The following is an 18,253-nucleotide window of genomic DNA, read 5'->3' on the forward strand; positions in this document are numbered from 1 at the left end:
AATAACAATAGCTACAGCAGGTTATAAAGTTTCTTGCTGTATAAAATGTAAGGTGTTATAAGGATTTTAGTAGCTATAAATTCTTAAGACATTCGCAGCTACTGACCAATTTCATAAAAACAAAATATTTATAAAACCATTTCAGAGGGAGTTAAAGTGCATCGAAAGCAAAAAAAAAAGTTTTCTCATTTTAGATAGAGTAGGTAATAGAGAGATTTCCCTTTACTTCACGTCTCGTAGACACAACAGGAAGTGATAAGAAATCTCCTCAAAGTGATTAGCAATTGTCACCAAAACAAGTATCCTCATTAGATGGATTTCCCTTACTTTTTTTTTTGGGGGGGGGGGGAGGGGAGGTAGTTACATTTTTGGATTCTGCTGACAGCACTTTAAGTTTGAATTGTCCATCACTTTCATACATGGTGACAGTGGTCATCATCATAAATAGGGAGTGTGAATATCCTAAGCAGGTACACAGATAGTAATACAAACCTAACAGCAGTTGTAATCCTTCAGTACTCCAAAATTTAAAATGTTTTGGCTTTAGATATGCTGTACTTTAATTACATGCTACATTTAGGAGCCAATAGATTATCTACTTTATACCCCCATGTAGCTGAAGAAATTTCTATTTCTACCTCCAACAGTTCCATTGTGAATAACAGCAGGACCCTCATCCTGATTGGACACAGTAGAAGCCAATCAATAGGTGCCAGCCAATTGATGAGTGCCCACACCTGTTGATCCCAGAGAGAACACAGCCCAAGGAAGAGCTGTGTTATGTCAACAGCGATCTACTAGATCTTATTCAGGGATTTAAATCTAGCAGATTGCCTATTGGAGACAGCATATTGTAAACACAAAAACACTGGCTAGGCACACAATTAACCCTTTGATCGCCCTAAATGGTTAACCCCTTTCCAGCCAGTGTCATTAATACAGTGACAGCGTATATTTTTAGCACTGGTCGCTGTATTAGTGTCACTGGTTCCCCGAAAAGTGTCAGTTAGTGTCAGACTGTCCGCCGCAATTTCGCAGTCTTGCTTTAAGTCGCTGATCGCCGCAATTACTAGTATAAGAAAAAAATCCACTGTATGTGAATAGGTGTATGTATGTGTATATATATATATATATATATATATATATATATATATATATATATATATACAGTTGTGTTAAAAATAATAGCAGTGTGTTGAAAGAAGTGAATAAAGCTCAAAATCCTTCTAATAGCTTTTATTTCCATACACAAAAATGCATTGGGAACACTACACATTCTATTCCAAATCAAAACATGAAGAAAAATATATCAAATTTGTGGTGTTCCTCTAAAAAAATTGAAGAAAAGTGAATATTAGACTGTTCAAAAAAATAGCAGTGTTTGTATTCTTCTTTACAAACTCAAACATTCACTATATAAACTAAAAAACATTTGAAGATTTTGCTTTCCTTTGAATCATTTAATTAATATTTAGTTGTATAAGCACTGTTTCTGAGAACTGCTGTACATCTGTGTTGCATGGAGTCAACCAACTTCTGGCACCTGTGAACAGGTATTCCAGCCCAGGATGATTGGACTACATTCCACAGTTCTTCTCTATTTCTTGGTTTTGCCTCAGAAACTGCCTTTTTGATGTCACCCCACAAGTTTTCTATTGGATTAAGGTCCGGGGATTGGGCTGGCCACTCCATAACATCAATCTTGTTGGTCTGGAACCAAGATGTTGCACGTTTACTGGTGTGTTTGGGGTCGTTGTCTTGTTGGAACATCCATTTCAAGGGCATTTCCTCTTCAGCATAAGACAGTATGACCTCTTCAAGTATTCTGATGTATTCAAACTGATCCATGATCCCTGGTATGCGATAAATAGGCCCAACACTATAGTATGAGAAACATCCCCATATCATGATGCTTGCGCAACCATGCTTCACTGTCTTCACAGTGTACTGTGGCTTGAATTCAGTGTTTGGGGGTCGTCTGACAAACTGTCTCCGGCCACTAGACCCAAAAAGAACAATCTTACTTTCATCAGTCCACAAAATGTTGCGCCATTTCTCTTTAGGCCAGTCAATGTGCTCTTTGGCAAATTTTAACCTCTTCAGCACATGTCTTTTTTTCAACAGTGGGACTTTGCGGGGGCTTCTTGCAGATAGCTTGGCTTCACATAGGCGTCTTCTAATTGTAACAGTACTCACAGGTAACTTTAGACCTTCTTTGATCTTCCTGGAGCTGATTGTTGGCTGAGTCCTTGCCATTTTGGCTATTCTTCTATCCATTCGAATGGTAGTTTTTCGCTTTCTTCCACATATTTCAGGTTTTGGTTGCCATTTTAAAGCATTTGCTATTATTTTAGCTGAGCAGCCTATCATTTTCTGCACTTCTTTATATGTTTTCCCCTCTCCAATCAATGGTATGCTGTTCTGAACAATGTCTGGAACAACCTCAGAATTTCAGAGAGAAATGCACTGTAACCAGCATGTACAACATTTGCTGCCTTCTTTTCTTAAATAAGGGCAATAATTGCCACCTGTTTTTCAAAGAATGAATGACCTCACTAATTGAACTCCACACTGCTATTATTTTGAACATGCCCCTTTCAATTAGCGATTCAATTACACAGAATCAGCAGCATGCATGTCATGACTGTTGGATTTCTATTACTCTACTACACTTGCTAGTAAATTATTTGCCATGTAGAAATATCATTTCTACCAAAAACAGTGATTGATCAGGTTAGTGATGTCTGACTGCTATTATTTTGAACACAACTGTATATATATATTTGCCATTTGTAGACACTATAACTTTTTAAATCAATTTAAGCTTATTGGGATTTTTTTTACCAAAAATATGTAGCAGAATACATTTTGGCCTAAATGTATTAAGAAATTTTTTTTTTTTATTGGATATGTTTTATAGCAAAAAGTAAAAAATACTGTTTTTTTTTTTTTAAATGTCGGTTTTTTCACTTATAGCGCAAAAAATAAAAAACCCAGAGATCATCAAATACCACTAAAAGAAAGCTTTATTTGTGGGGAAAAAAATGACATAAATGTGTGCAATTGCCAATTAAAGTAAAGTAGCGCCGTAGCACAAAAAATGGCCTGGTCATGAAGGGTGGTCAATCTTTCAGCGGTCATGTGTGGGCTAGCAGTATGTATTACATGGATGTTCTAGTTTAGAGATTTATTTTACAGGTTTAAGTAGAAGTCTGTGACCTGCTGTATATACAAAAAGTGGAGCACAGCTCAAAGCACTGCAACACTTCCTCCTGCAGTCCAAAGCACAGATCAGGTGCCGACATTCAAACAAACTCATCCAGACTGAAACGGATCAGAAGACAAAAAGTGGAAGCATTTCATACTGGAACCCAGCCACTATATAGAGAGGTAAAGATACAGCTTCAGGCTAAACTTCTGGCTATGCTTCTCTGACATGTTTCACCCCACCTATGGGACTTAATCATAGAGATGTATGTATCTCTAAGTCCTGTAGGCGTGGTGAAATATGTCAGAGGAGCATAGTCAGGAGTTCAGCCTGAAGCCGTATCTTTACCTCTGTATATAGTGGCTGGTTTCCGATGTGGTGTTTCCACTTTGTCTTAAGTAGAAGTGTGCCTTAAACTGCAATATTAAAGTGGTTTTAAAGGCTGAAGTTCTTTTTACCTACATGCATTCTATGCATGAAGTTAAAAAACCTTCTGTGTGCAGCAGCCCCCTCAGCCCCTCCTAATACTTACCTGAGCCCCCTCTCAATGCAACAATGTGCACAGGGGACTTGACTTTCCCAGGGCTCTCCCTCCTCATTGGCTGAGACACTGCAGCTCCTGCTGCTGTCAATCAAAGACTGTGAGGAGGCAGTGGGGAGCGGGGTCGAGCCATGCTCTGCTGAGTCTTATGGAAACAGAGAGTGGAGCTCGGGGGTGTAATTTGATGATGCTATATAAGTACCTGTAATATTAATTTACACAAGTATATAAGTATAACAATGTAGTAGTACAAGCAGGTATCCAGTTTCATTACATGACTCAAATACTGCAAGTATACAAACTCATGAAATAACGCCCCCTCAGAATACACCAGGGGGGATACAGTAAATCTTCAGTGCAAAAAATATAGAAGGCTACATAAACAATATTCCGTATGGGCCCAAGACAGGCCGTAACCAGATATCATGTCTAACTGTCTAATGAACATGAAGACATTGGGGGAGATTTACTAAAACTGGTGCACTCAAATTCTGGTGCAGTTGTACATGGTAGCTAGTCAGCCTCTAACTTCATCTTGTTTAATTAAGCTTTGACAATAAAGCCTGGAAGCTGATTTCTATGCGAAATTGCACTAGGTTTTTCCACCCTCCAGTTTTAGTTAACCCCCCCCCCCCCCCATTAAATTGTAGAAGGGGAAGGTAGGGTATAGGGGAAGGGGAAAAAGGAAGGAAAAGAGAGGTAATAAAAGTAAGAAGTGAAGACCCATAGGAAGGAAAAAATAAGGGGGGGGGGGGGAGAGTGAGGAGGGATAAGACGACCTCCATTCTCCCCTAAGGGGGAAGAGAGCCAAGTAGACACAAGATCTTTGAACAACTTGTGTTTCCATCCCTTGTTGACCATAATGAAAGAATCTCTAGAAAAGTTAACATCTCCTAAGCAATAATCAAAAGGATCCTGCTATCAATTGAGTGTAGGTGTCAGAGGTGGTGAAGTCTATCCACAAAGCTCAAATCTTATAGAATTGTGTGTGCCTATCTGTACATTGATACCGCCATTCATCCACCAGTTGTATGTCTCACCCCTTGAGTAGCCATTTCCTAACCGTGGAAACCACCGAGGATTTTCTCTGTAGCGGTATAGGGCTTTTACTGGCGTTGAGCAAGTGAAGTATCCTGACTGCTTGTACACAGAAAGTTGGGTATCATGAAAGAAGAAGGTCATCATCTAATTTATTTTGCCATTTATTTTTTATTTTGCCATAAGCAGTTAGATTTTTCAACTGCATTTACCCTGGCTAATTTCAATGCTGTCTCCTTGTGGTTGATCAATATTCTAAGACTTTGATTGCTTGGCAATTTTAACAAAAAAACGTGAATCAGAAGTTTGACTGCTATATCAAATTACCACATGCATTACCAACTTAGAAGTAAAGAAAATGTTTGTGAAACAAAAATTATGAATCTTTGGATTTATTCAAATTGTTCATTTTCTAGGTGTGAAGAAAAAAAGTTCTAAGCACGCCAGCTCAAAGGTAAGTAATTCGTAACTATTAACCATAGTTAGATGCTAGATTTGTCAAAAAAGTGAGGACCATTGGTAGGGAGTATAGCGTTACCCCGAATGAGCTGCTTTTATGTTTTCCATGGGCTCCCCTTGCTTCGCCTCACAGCCAGGCGCAGTGTATTTCTTCAGCCAAATACACTCACACACTTCCGCTCGTTGGCTTCAATGACCAGTCTAGGGGGTGTGTTTGTTTTTGGAGTTTTATTGAAGAAACAGGGATAGGGATGGGGAATTGTAGTAGGATACTCCAAAATTAGAACTATTCACATTGAGGACACCTAGCTGATCTCTTAGTTGAACACTTATGAAGTCTTGGCTGACATTAGAAAGCACACTTCTCTTTACTTTGTAGCAACATGTAGTTTAGGAGTGAGAAAAGTCCCTTTTTGCAGTAGTAGTAGTAGTAGTAGTAGTTACAGGGCTGAGCTCCTCAGGTATAAGTCAGTTACGACAGACTGCAACAGTTCAAAGGTAACGTAGCTCAGCAAAGCCCCTTTGCTAAAGCAACACTTGGACAAGCTCTCCAGAACACTAGCCAGTGATCCCTTTCCTTGTTAGACCCACACTGACTATCAGGCACCAGAGGGGTAGCAAGCACACAGAGTCCCCAAGATCTCTCAGAGTCTGTACTCACAAAATCAGGGACAGAATGGTTGCCTCTTTCCAAACTTCCATTCAACTCTCTCCAGTGATACCAGACAGATCTTTGGTAGACAGCTTCCCTCAGGCAGCTTACTAAAGAAACAGGGTCACTCTCTCTAACTTTAGTCCCCCAGGTCGACCCACCTGAGGCCGCATGACAGCAAGTGCCAGGTGAGGCAAGCCTGCCTCCAGCCTGGCTTGATGCAATCCACTCCCAGAAAAGACACTGACCCCATATGCTCTCAAAATATAAATACCATTCCCAGCATGCAATGGGGCCACCCTCCCCTGCAGTTGGCTAGGGCTTTATCTATATTCATGCTGTTCATTTGCTTAGCCCCTACCCATGTTCTGGAAAGCACTCATAGCTTCATGAAGGCGGGCAGAACTCAAACAACACCAGAGCCTTATGAGCAGACTTGACTAATCAATCACAACACACTGAATTTACCTGACAGCCTCTCTGGTAAGCAGAGAAACTCTACTATGCATAACCTAACTATACAAATCCTAGCACCAAACTAGGAGGGTACTACAGGAGTATGGAGAGGAGTTTCAGAAATGTGAAATTATTGTGTACACACTGTATACATTTTAAAAACAAGATTTGGAAACAATACATCCTAGTGCCAGTGTGGTTCTTTTTATATTGTAGTTCTGAATATGTGAAATATAGGCCCTCATTAATGATTTATTGAACATAAAGATTTGTATAACAATTTATCTTTCTGGCTGATTTGGGGGTCTTGGCCTTTAAAAAGTGATAAGAATAAGGAAAAAGTAGTAGAAAATGGTTAAACCTGCTGTCAGTTTTTTTTTTTTTTTTTGCTATACGTGTCCCATTGTGGAAATATGACCTCATTCATTACCTATAAACACAACAGGAACCAAGAGTAAATCTCCAAAGTGAGAGAAATGCCCCCCAGGAATATTTCCGCCTTATATCTGTTCTAGTGAAAACTCAGTTAGGCATTTTACTTCACTTTTAGTTCTGGTGACAATGGTTAACAGGAAAAGTGAGAAAGCTAAGCTGACCATACTTGATGAATTCACTCAGTAGGAAGCTTTGTTGGCTGTCTCCTGCCCAACATCCCTTAACTGAAAAATCTAAGAAGCAAGGTGAAAAATTGCAGGACATAAAGTGGCTGCTTCTAATTAGATGCAGCTGCTGTTTGAGTATTTTTGACAACTATCAGAAATGGCTGTCAAAATACAATAGGCACAGCAGGAGATTCAGCCATCTGCACTGTGTTGGGTGGATGGAGAAATCATTGGATTTTTTCATTTAGCCTGCAAGCTCAATGAAAAAAAAATATTAGTGTATGGCCAGTTTTAAAGCTAAATTCCAGGAATTCAGCCACTCTCATTATTGTGCAGGTGTACTGTGAATTAAGTCCAACAAGGTGCACTCCACCTCTAAGAGTTATCCCTATTATTTACATCTGACAGGTTCATTGTACTCCTGGAGGAGACATGGGGAGGGAACTTTTAAGGGAAAGAAGCACACACAGCACACTCCCCTTTGCTGCCTATTCACAGAAGCCCTTGTATTTTGTGAATGAGTTCACATACAATGGCTTCTGTGACTGGGGAGGGGAAGAGCAAGGATAGTAGCTGCATCAACTCTGCACTTGAAGGAACTTAGACCAGAGAAACCAATGTTGATGCTTCCGAACTTAGACCAGAGTGACCAATATTGAAGCTTTGGAAGCTATCTTCCTAGAACACAATAAACCTGTCAGACTTAAATAACAGAGATAAGTCCATGAGGTGGCATGCACATTGTCGGACCGAACTCATAGTATACCTGCACTTTCATCAAAGTTGTTGAATTCCTGGAGTTCAGATTTAAATTATTCAACTGTGGACACAGACAGCAATTAAAACCTAACATAAAACATATTGCCCTGCACTGTTGCCCACAATCAATGTAGAAGTATGTGCAGCCAATGGTGGCACTGTATAAATTGTCTGTGACCTCAGCTTAGGGGCTCCTGCTCAGTCAAGTGAAGTGGAAACTGCTGAGTGGGTGCAGTCTGGGTGTGCGCCTCTCTTGACCCAAGGCATACTATACAGATAAGAAAGTATTCCTGCAGCCACATACCTATCCAGCTATGTAATTATCAGGTAAAGGCAGCCTCAGCTCGCTCCATCAGAAGTCATGCGCCCAAGGTGTTTCTCCGGCCCGGGGCTTAATCAAGATTAAGCCCAGGGGCAGGATGAAACACCTTAGGGGTGTGGCTTCTGATGGAGTGAGCTGAGGCTGCTTTTGCCTGGTAATTACATAGCTGGATAGGTGTGCGGCTGCAGGAATACTTTCTCATCTCCACTGTGAAAATTCAAATTAAACACTATTTATTAAAATGGAAGTGTTTGTTGCAATATATGCCAATTGGATGCCTACTGCTGCACCATTAACACATTTATCTAAACACTCCTTGCTCTTGTCTCTCAGAACCCTCCTCCATTAGCTCCAATGTATGACACAGTAGCTGACGACATCCCTGTTTATTCTGTTGTGGACAAATCACGGCGAAAGAATCCCAAGGTGGAAGAGAATGTGCAGTATGCTGAAATAGAGGTTGTACGGCGACCAACCAAGCGATCCCAAAAGAAGCCAGCCATCGTACCAAAGCCTGCACAGAATACAGAGTATGCCACCATAAACTTTCATCCACAGAACAACCCTCCCAATCAGTACAAGCCTCCTCCACAGCAAACATCTGCCACTTACGTCAATACAGCTTCTGTAATACCGCGGAAATACAACTCTGCTAATGGTACTCTGGTTTAACAGAATCACTTTTTCTGCAAAAGAAATTCCTTGTTTCAGAGTCATTGATGTGTTTAAACATCAAACACTGAGACTGTTCTCATAAATAGCGCCATCTACATTGTCAATTTACAGCATGTTTCACAATTAACACTGGAGGTAGGCTGTCTGCCATTTTATCTTCTGTTAACACCCAACAAGAAATAGACATTTAAAACATAATGAAAGACACTTCTTTGTCTTCTTTTCTACATGGGTAAGAATACACCTGGATGCTGAAACTGGACATTATTCAAGGTGGTGTGGGGAGTTGCTAGCTGAGCCTCATGTGTTGTACCTCTTATCCATTTCAGTTAAAACCCAAGTCCAGCCACATTTTTGTTTTGTTTCTTTTAGAATGAGAAGTGTGAAGGCTGTTATTTCATTTTTTTTCCTGTTCCTGTGATACTGCTACAAGAAGTGGGAGGTGTGAATATCATGGGACAAGAAGACAAGGACAGCAATGAAAATATTGTCTAACCCTTCCCAACTGCTCCTGTGATACTTCACGGTTCCAGCCGATGGTCGCTGCAGCACCCACCTATACATATAGCCACTCTGTGATGCACGAACGTGTGCATTGGGATTGTGCAATTCTGCTTCATGACTGCACGGGGGCACCAGGAAGAGAAGATGACGTCACCAGTAACCTTAACAATGCATTTCAGGGCATAGTCCCTTTCTCAGTTCAAATAATAATAATCTTTCCTGACTTTCTGCCCTGTGAAGCCCATACTAGGCGTCACCAGGACAGGAAGGCAAGGACAGCAATAAATACATTGAAGTTCTACACCTTCCTAACTGTACTTGATGGTTTTTTGTTTTTGCCTGTGGCCCTGTTGCGTTGGAGAGATTTCCAATCACTTCTTGTAGGGACAGGGAGTGAGGGGAAACATAAGCCAAAATGTTACACAAATAAGATATGGATGGTAACAAAGCCCTGACAGAGACGTTTACCTTTTAATGCTGTATCCTCATTGCTATAATTGTCTGGACTTTCAGTACAAGTTTATTGGTTACTTTGTAGACCCAGACTGGCAATCCATCAATTCTAACATTTATCAGAAGATGAAGTGTAAATGGGATGCTCAATTCTAAACATCTCTTTCTGATAAAATGTGCTTTGTATTCTCCATATATTGAGCAAGTTGTGGAACCAACATGTAAATGTTATCACTCCCATTTGGACACTGATGAAAATTTGGACTGGTCTTGCATGTAAAGGCTGATATTTTTTTCCTTCTCACAGCAGTATGTTTGATCCTTCACATAATGGAAAACTCGGTATAATGTTGACTATAAAGTATATTGCCATGTTGCAGTGATCATTTACCTCACTCTATATGGTATACAAGTTTCTTGATTCCATTACATACCATTTTAATCTGAAGTACTTGTATCTATACAATTTTATGAAAGAGTTTCTGCACGCAACTAAATATCATTTTCTTATGTACAAATGCACATTAAAACACCTTGATTAGTCTTTTCTACGTCAAAAACGTCTTCTTTCTTACTTGTACCCTTGTACCTTGTTTTTTTCTTGAAGGACTCTTACCTACATGTTCTCCTGTAACACATTACCTATATTTCCCACCATGTTCCTTTCCAGATACATCATGAAGATGCCTCAGGGTTTTTTCTAAGAATGCTACAACAATATGTAAACCCAACATTTCATATTCCTGATATGTGCCTACTGTACCGTGTACTTCTATGAAAAGTATCCTGTTTCTTTGAATTGCTTCCTTTGTGTGAAATACCTGGTGTTCCTGCCAGTTCCTCTGCTTTCCTATTAATAACTGACCGCACTAGGCATGAGAACACAGTGTGGTCATTGCTCTGGTTGTGCTGAGAACTGAACCTGCTCTTTTCCAATGATCAGACTTGTCCTGACACCTTCCACAGCACATCTATTCACTGGGAAGATCAGTGTAATGCTCCTCCCCCAGCTCTTATATAGCTGAAAACAGAGGATATGTGATCACTTCTAAAAAGGGTATATATGCAGTTTTTTTTTATATCTATAAAAAAATGTGTTGCCTGTCATTTCTATTTTAAACTGAATGTGTTGTTTTACAAGATGAGGGTTTACAAATACTCTAACCTGATGCAAACATATTCCTGTTTATTTTGACAGTGGTTTCTCAGCCAAAAGAAAGCTGAAAGCAATCTAAATTATAATAATGTAAAATATTAAAACAAAGGTCTCCTGGTAACCAAGGTGTAAAGGTGTCTGCATGCACTGTCTTTAGAGTGATGACAGAAAGAGGTTGTGAATCCACCCACTCACCAATCCTGTGGATAGCACAGCCTGCCAGCAACAAGAATGTTTGGCCAGTCTCTTGGCTGTTTGTAGGGATGTGCAGAGTTACTGCCCATAGGCCGTCAGTGCGGTGAACAGAGATGTCTGTGTGAAGACCAGACAGTGACAGAGAAGCTGATGTGATCCCGATGTGGCTATCGGTGTCACTGTTCTGCTGAACTAATGTGATTAGTCCCCCATCAGTAGACCAGCAATCTGTCTATAGAGGAGAATGGTAGTCTCTCTGTGTTCAGCTCTGAGTCCTGCACCAAGAGAGAAAGCCAGCCCCTTGCTGTAGAATATACAGTGGGGCAAAAAAGTATTTAGTCAGCCACCAATTGTGCAAGTTCTCCCACTTAAAAAGATGAGAGAGGCCTGTAATTGGCATCCTAGGTAGACCTCAACTATGAGACACAAAATGAGAAACAAAATCCAGACAATCACATTGGCTGATTTGGAAAGAATTTATTTGCAAATTATGGTGGAAAATAAGTATTTGGTCAATATCAAAAGTTCATCTCAATACTTTGTTATATATCCTTTGTTGGCAATGACAGAGGTCAAACGTTTCCTGTAAGTCTTCACAAGGTTGGCACACACTGTTGCTGGTATGTTGGCCCATTCCTCCATGCAGATCTCCTCTAGAGCAGTGATGTTTTGGGGCTGTCGCTGGGCAACACGGACTTTCAACTCCCTCCAAAGGTTTTCTATGGGGCTGAGATCTGGAGACTGGCTAGGCCACTCCAGGACCTTGAAATGCTTCTTACGAAGCCACTCCTTCGTTGCCCGGGCGGTATGTTTGGGATCATTGTCATGTTGGAAGACCCAGCCACGTTTTATCTTCAATGCCTTGCTGATGGAAGGAGGTTTGCACTCAAAATCTCACCATACATGGCCCCATTCATTCTGTCCTGTACATGGATCAGTCGTCCTGGTCCCTTTGCGGAGAAACAGCCCCAAAGCATGATGTTGCCACCCCCATGCTTCACAGTAGGTATGGTGTTCTTTGGATGCAACTCAGAATTCTCTCTCCTCCAAACACGACGAGTTGTGTTTCTACCAAACAGTTCTATTTTGGTTTCAACTGACCATATGACATTCTCCCAATCCTCTTCTGGATCATCCAAATGCTCTCTAACAAACTTCAGATGGGCCTGGACATGTACTGGCTTAAACAGGGGGACACGTCTGGCACTGCAGGATCTGAGTCCCTGGCGGTGTATTGTGTTACTGATGGTAGCCTTTATTACGTTGGTCCCAGCTCTCTGCAGGTCATTCACTAGGTCCCCCCGTGTGGTCCTGGGATTTTTGCTCACCGTTCTTGTGATCATTTTGACCCCACGGGGTGAGATCTTGCGTGGAGCCCCAGATCGAGGGAGATTATCAGTGGCCTTGTATGTCTTCCATTTTCTAATTATTGCCCCCACAGTTGATTTGTTCACACCAAGCTGCTTGGCTATTGCAGATTCAGTTTTCCCAGCTTGTTGCAGGTCTACAATTGTTTGTTTCTGGTGTCCTTCAACAGCTCTTTGGTCTTCACCATAGTGGAGTTTGGAGTGTGACTGTTTGAGGTTGTGGACAGGTGTCTTTTATACTGATAACAAGTTCAAATAGGTGCCATTGATACAGGTAATGAGTGCATGATAGAGGAGCCTCTTAAAAAAGAAGGTACAGGTCTGTGAGAGGCAGAAATCTTGCTTGTTTGTAGGTGACCAGATACTTATTTTCCACCATAATTTGCTAATAAATTCTTTCCAAATCAGCCAATGTGATTGTCTGGATTTGTTTTCTCATTTTGTCTCTCATAGTTGAGGTCTACCAATTACAGGCCTCTCTCATCTTTTTAAGTGGGAGAACTTGCACAATTGGTGGCTGACTAAATACTTTTTTGCCCCACTGTGTCTGCTCTCCTAGCATCGTTCTGGTTCTCTAGCTCTCTGGTAGTTGTTGTTCAGTCAGCACTCAGAAATACAGTATGTATTGGCTATAGGACTACAACTCCCAAGATCCTCTGCTGTCAGAAGAACCGGATCCACTCTGCTAACAGGAAGTGATGTAGCAGTCCCAGTACTGGGTGCTAGGGGGAAAAGGTGTAATCATAGTCTCATCTTTAAATGTCCCTGAAAGGCATAATGATATTGGCTACATCCTCCCCCCACTTGAAGTAATTGGTCCCCAAAGAGGTAGTGGAGCCCACTATAATATTACTTAATATACAAGGATACATTTGAACATTAACTGTAAATGATAAATCAATCATAAGGCCCCTTTCAGACAGGGTGGACATGCCAGTGGATCCAATTGCTCAGCGGTGACCTCTCCACTGATCCCTGCTGCTGCACAGCGGACATACACACAGCCTGCTTTTTCCTATGGGATGGTCAGATGGGAACGGACTGCCTGTCTGTTTCCACCCAACTGTCATGCAATCTGTTAGACAGATGGGGGTCCGTTCCCAATCCATCCCTTTTTGGCGTACAGGATTGGATCGGATTACGGCAGGTGTCAGAAAACACTTGTCCGCTGAGAACCACCACTCCATGGAAGTCTATGGATGGTCCGAACAGGTCCGCCTGAAAAACGAATGGGCGGACCCGATCGGACCGCCCGTGTGAAAGGGGCCTAACTCATATTCACAAGTAATTTACAAACATCAGGGTTCATCTGTAACTCAAATTTACCTCTCCACCCCTCACCTCACCCCCACATTCTCCGCCCGCATCACTCACCTCCTAAACTACATCTCTGACTGGATGTCGCTCCATTTCCTCAAGCTTAACCTCTCCAAAACCGAGCTTCTCGTCTTTCCCCCTGCCTGCGCCCCCCCCCCCCCCATCCTATCCATTACTACCAACAACACCACCATCAATCCCGCCCTGCAAGCCAAAGTCCTTGGCGTCATTCTGGACTCAAACCTTTCCTTCCAACCTCATGTCAAATACATGCAGGCTCCACCTTCGCAACAACGCCATGATACACACCTTCCTTACCCCAGACACCACTAAACTACTTGTACACTCCATGATTATCTCACGCCTTGACTACTGCAACTCCCTCCTCACCGGCCTACCCCAGTGCAGGCTCTCCCCGCTTCAGACCATCCTGAACTCAGCGGCTAGACTCATCCACCTCACCAACCGCTCCACCTCTGCCACCCCCCTCTGCCTATCCCTCCACTGGCTCCCTATTGCCCAACGCATCAAATTCAAACTACTCACTCTGACCTACAAAGCCATTCACAACACTGCCCCTAACTACCTCACCAACCTCATTCCCAGGTACCACCCTACCCGTACCCTTTGCTCTTCACAGGACCTTCTATCTTGCTCCCTGGTCTCCTCCTCCCACGCACGACTGCAAGACTTCTCCAGGTCCTCCCCCATCCTCTGGAACTCACTACCCCAATCCATCAGACTGTCACCTTCCCTCTTCACCTTCAGGCGCTCCCTGAAAACCCACCTCTTCAGGGAAGCCTACCCCACCCTCACCTAACAGCCGTTCTCCTTCATTCCTCCTACCACTCCATCCCCCACAGCCACTTCCTCCTGTACCACTACCCCCTCCTTCCTAGATTGTAATCTCCAAAGAGTAGGGCCCTCTAACCCCTTGAGTACTGTTTCATGTATTGTCCCCCCCTCTATTGTACAGCGCTGAGCAAACCCTTTGGCGCTATATAAACTCGATGTAATAATAATAATAATAATTTGCATAGCTCGTCAGTTACTGGCTCAGCAGTGGCCCATTCAGTAATGTCAGAGAGTGAGTCAAGGTCACCTTCTATCCAGTGAACTGTGGTAGGATCTGGCATTTTACTTGAACACTGAGTAGTGGGTTCATCAGAGTTTCCTCCCAGCGTATTGTATGTCCGTCTCTTGGGTGGATAAAAGCAGAAGTAAACTCTAGGGTAAAAAAAAAGTTTTCCCCTGAAAGACAAAGGCATTGCATACTAGCACATTATGTGAAACTTACCTTAAAATTAAGAACTCTTCACCGCTGACAGGGATTCCATCTTCATTCGGTCCTTCTTCCAGGTTCGCGGGCTCTGGAGGCTTGAATGGCCAAGCTGTGATGACATCACTCCTGCGCATGCGGGAGTCACTTTTTACGGGCATGCTGTTCCTTCAGAGGGAGTGCTCTACAGCTGTAAGCCATAATCATCACATTTATGACAAATCACGGCTTGAACTATCTTGATTTGCATGTAATGAGTCTATCTCATATATTAGTTTCACCTTTTAAGTTGCATTACTGAAATAAATGAACTTTTGCACGATATTCTAATTTTTTGAGTTTCACCTGTATATGGACAAGTTTGCTCTCAAAGTCCCTGCCTTGGTCAGAATGTATTCTTTGGGGAAGACCATAGTGCAGGAAAAACTTTTCCACCAGTACTTTAAACCACGGTGACTGCTTGTTGATCCTTGGTGAGGAATGCTTGAGCATATGGAGGAAAGTGGTCAGTTACCACCAGAACACGATTTCTGCCACCGGCATTGGGTTCCAGGCACAGAAAGTCAATGTACACCAACTCCATAGGTCCTTCACTTTCTAAGTGATCCATGAGGGTAGCTTTGGTTGGTAGAGTTTTCTTTTGAATACACTGTAAGCATGAGTGACAGTAGCTCTCTACTTCTGCTGTCATAAAAGGCCAGTAGAAGCGGTCCCTAACCAATCTAAAATTCCTATCTGGTCCTAAGTGCTGTGTTCATAATGAAGAGCTGTTAGTACAGCTTGTCTGTGTTTCTCTGGGAGGAACAACTACCACCCTTCCCTTCCTCCAAATCTTCTGAAAGAAGACATGGCATCCTGTACCTGCAGCCAGTCCCATACTTTGTAGACTAACTTGTAGTTCATGATGGAACCATTTAGTAGCAGGCTGGGATCTTGTTTGGTCAGAGCTTTCAAGGTTAAACTGTAGAGTGGGTCCTCACTCTGATCTTCCTTCAAGTCTTCCTTTGACAACTGTGGGAGCCCCTTGCTTCTCACCTTTGTGCCAATGATTGCCTTAGGCTCAAAGTCTGGACTCCCTCAGACGTCATAAGTCCAACTTTCTAAACCTGTATCCAGACCCAGATGTGGTCCTCTGGATAAAGCGTCAGCATTTAGTTCCCTAATCCAGGCTGGTATTTCAAACTGAATTAAAATCCTGACAAGGCGGCTTGTCAATGATGTCCAGTGGCATCTAGATTGGCTGTTGTAAGAAGATAAGTTAGGGGATTATTGTCTGTCTTGACTTCAAAGAAGGCCTCATACAGATAATCCTTCAATTTGTAGATGATGGCCCACTTCATGTTCAAGAACTCCAATTTATGCACCAGGTAGTGTCTCTCAGATGGAGTAAGACTTTGGTCAGTGGCAATCCCTTCTGCTGAAACAACATACCCTATGTAGGAGACAGAAGTTTGATATAACTGACATTTCTCCAATGGCAACGTCAGTCCTTCTTCATGGAGCCTTTGAAGAACCTAAAGTCTTGCTTTGTGTTCTTCCAAAGTCTTCTCAAAAACGATGGTGTCATCAAAGCACACCCCAAGACCTCATTTAGGTTCAGGTTACCCACTATGCGCTCCATCAGCAGTTGGAATGTGGCAGGAGCCCCTGTTAGTCCTTGAGGCATCTGACTGAACTCAAAGAACCCTAATGGGTATATGAACGCCTTCTTTTCTCAGTCATCTGGATGCATAAGGAATCTGATAGTACCCACTTTTCAGATCTAGGACACTGAACCATTTCACCCCTGACAGACATTGAATGCCACCTTCGATTCAAGGAGTGGTGTACTGATCAGGAATGGTTCTGTTGTTCAGAGTTCTGTAGTTAAAACACATCCAAAGGATCCCATTTTTCTTCCTCACTACTACTATAGGAGAAGCATAAGGGCTCCTGGATTCTTGAATAACTCCAAACTTCTGCAGGTATTCGCAAATGGCCTGTCTTCCTGCAACCAAGTCCTATGCTGAGCATTTTTAACACATCCCGTGTTAAACTAATTCTTGGAACACATCTTTTCCCATTTTAACAACTGATCCTTGACTCTTTTGTTCCACTTGTGCGGTGTGCAAGGAAGAAGATTCCCCTTCTGAGTTTTCTTTGGACTCCCCCTTCATCAAATCAGTAGGTGTTACCAGAGTAGCTGAACTCACTTGTACAATCAACATTCGAGTCTTTATCCTGATAGGGAAGTCGGTAACATTCCGGAGACTAACTGGCACCTTTTGCTCCCTTTTGGGCAGGGCTCTTGTGAGCACTATTTCAGGGACCAGCTCCATTCCCATCTCTCCTTGTTGCGAATCAGTCTCCAAAACCACAAAAGGTTCTGGCTGATCCCAAGAGAACTTGACTGTGGCCTTCATACAGACTATTTCACCAGGCTGCAGTAGTCTTTCCCTGACTCCTAGCCTCCACAATCTTCCCACTCCTTCCATTGGGGCTCTCTGCTCCCAAACCACCAATCAAAAGGCTTGACGCAATTGAGGGTGTATTCCTTTGAGTGTGAGGTCTTCATTCTCAGCAAAATAGGCAACCTTCTCACTAGGTCAGTGTTGATGTAGCTATCATAAAGGGAATTTTTCAGAGCCAATACCCCAGATCTCCAACTCTTCCAACTTGCGCAAAGGGACATGTTTCAGATACTTGTCATAAAAGTCTCTGTTTAGCAGGGATACTTAGGCCCGTTGTCTAGCAGTGCTTTAGTGTACACTCCCTCCACCTGAACTGACACTATAGGAGAGGGGCCTACAAGCTTCTTGGATAAATCACCTGGCATGGTTGGCATCGCCCTGCTAGTTGCTGGAATGATCTGAGAGTGATTTTAGATTGACTCTGTGCATTTCCCCCTTGCTCCGATGTCTTTTGATTGAGCTTCAGTGAGGATTCTGAAGAGATTCTAGGAGACTTCTTCCTACATTTCTGCCTGGATTTCAGACTCTTCTGTCTTTTGGAGCACTGAATTTTCTTAGGGCCCTCAGCACCTTCACTGAGGCCCCCTGAAGTTTCCCCCCTTTCTTAACGAGGAGAAGCTTCTGTATTTTCCTTTAGCATTTCAGCCATTAGGTTTGGCTCTGTCTTTTTCCTTGGGCACTGAGCTCTAAAATGTCCAGGTTCTCTACACCAGAAGCACTTCATAGGCTGATGCATGGGCTCCCCTCTGATCTGGTTTGGCTGCCTGCATTTTTTTGCTTGTGTCTTCATTACCTGCAACAAGCTTTGCTGTAATTGATT

At 42.5% G+C, this 18,253-nt stretch overlaps 1 protein-coding gene across 3 annotated transcripts in view; it reads left to right on the top strand.

The window, feature by feature from the left end:
• The window catches only part of LOC149468438 (uncharacterized), a 73,067-nt gene extending 62,838 nt beyond the window's left edge, over positions 1-10,229 (top strand). For all 3 annotated transcript variants that reach the window (XM_089670195.1, XM_089670194.1, XM_089670196.1), the window contains 2 exons: positions 5,204-5,241; positions 8,371-10,229. In XM_089670195.1, coding sequence (XP_089526321.1) covers positions 5,204-5,241; positions 8,371-8,709 — 377 coding nt within the window. In that variant the 3' untranslated portion in view covers positions 8,710-10,229. The remainder of the gene's footprint in view (positions 1-5,203; positions 5,242-8,370) is intronic.
• Positions 10,230-18,253: the final 8,024 nt, after the last annotated feature.

This window comes from Staurois parvus, unplaced genomic scaffold, assembly GCF_062004578.1.
Source record: "Staurois parvus isolate SC_StPar_1 unplaced genomic scaffold, SC_StPar_1.0 ptg000087l, whole genome shotgun sequence".
In the NCBI taxonomy this organism is placed as follows: Eukaryota; Metazoa; Chordata; class Amphibia; order Anura; family Ranidae; genus Staurois; species Staurois parvus.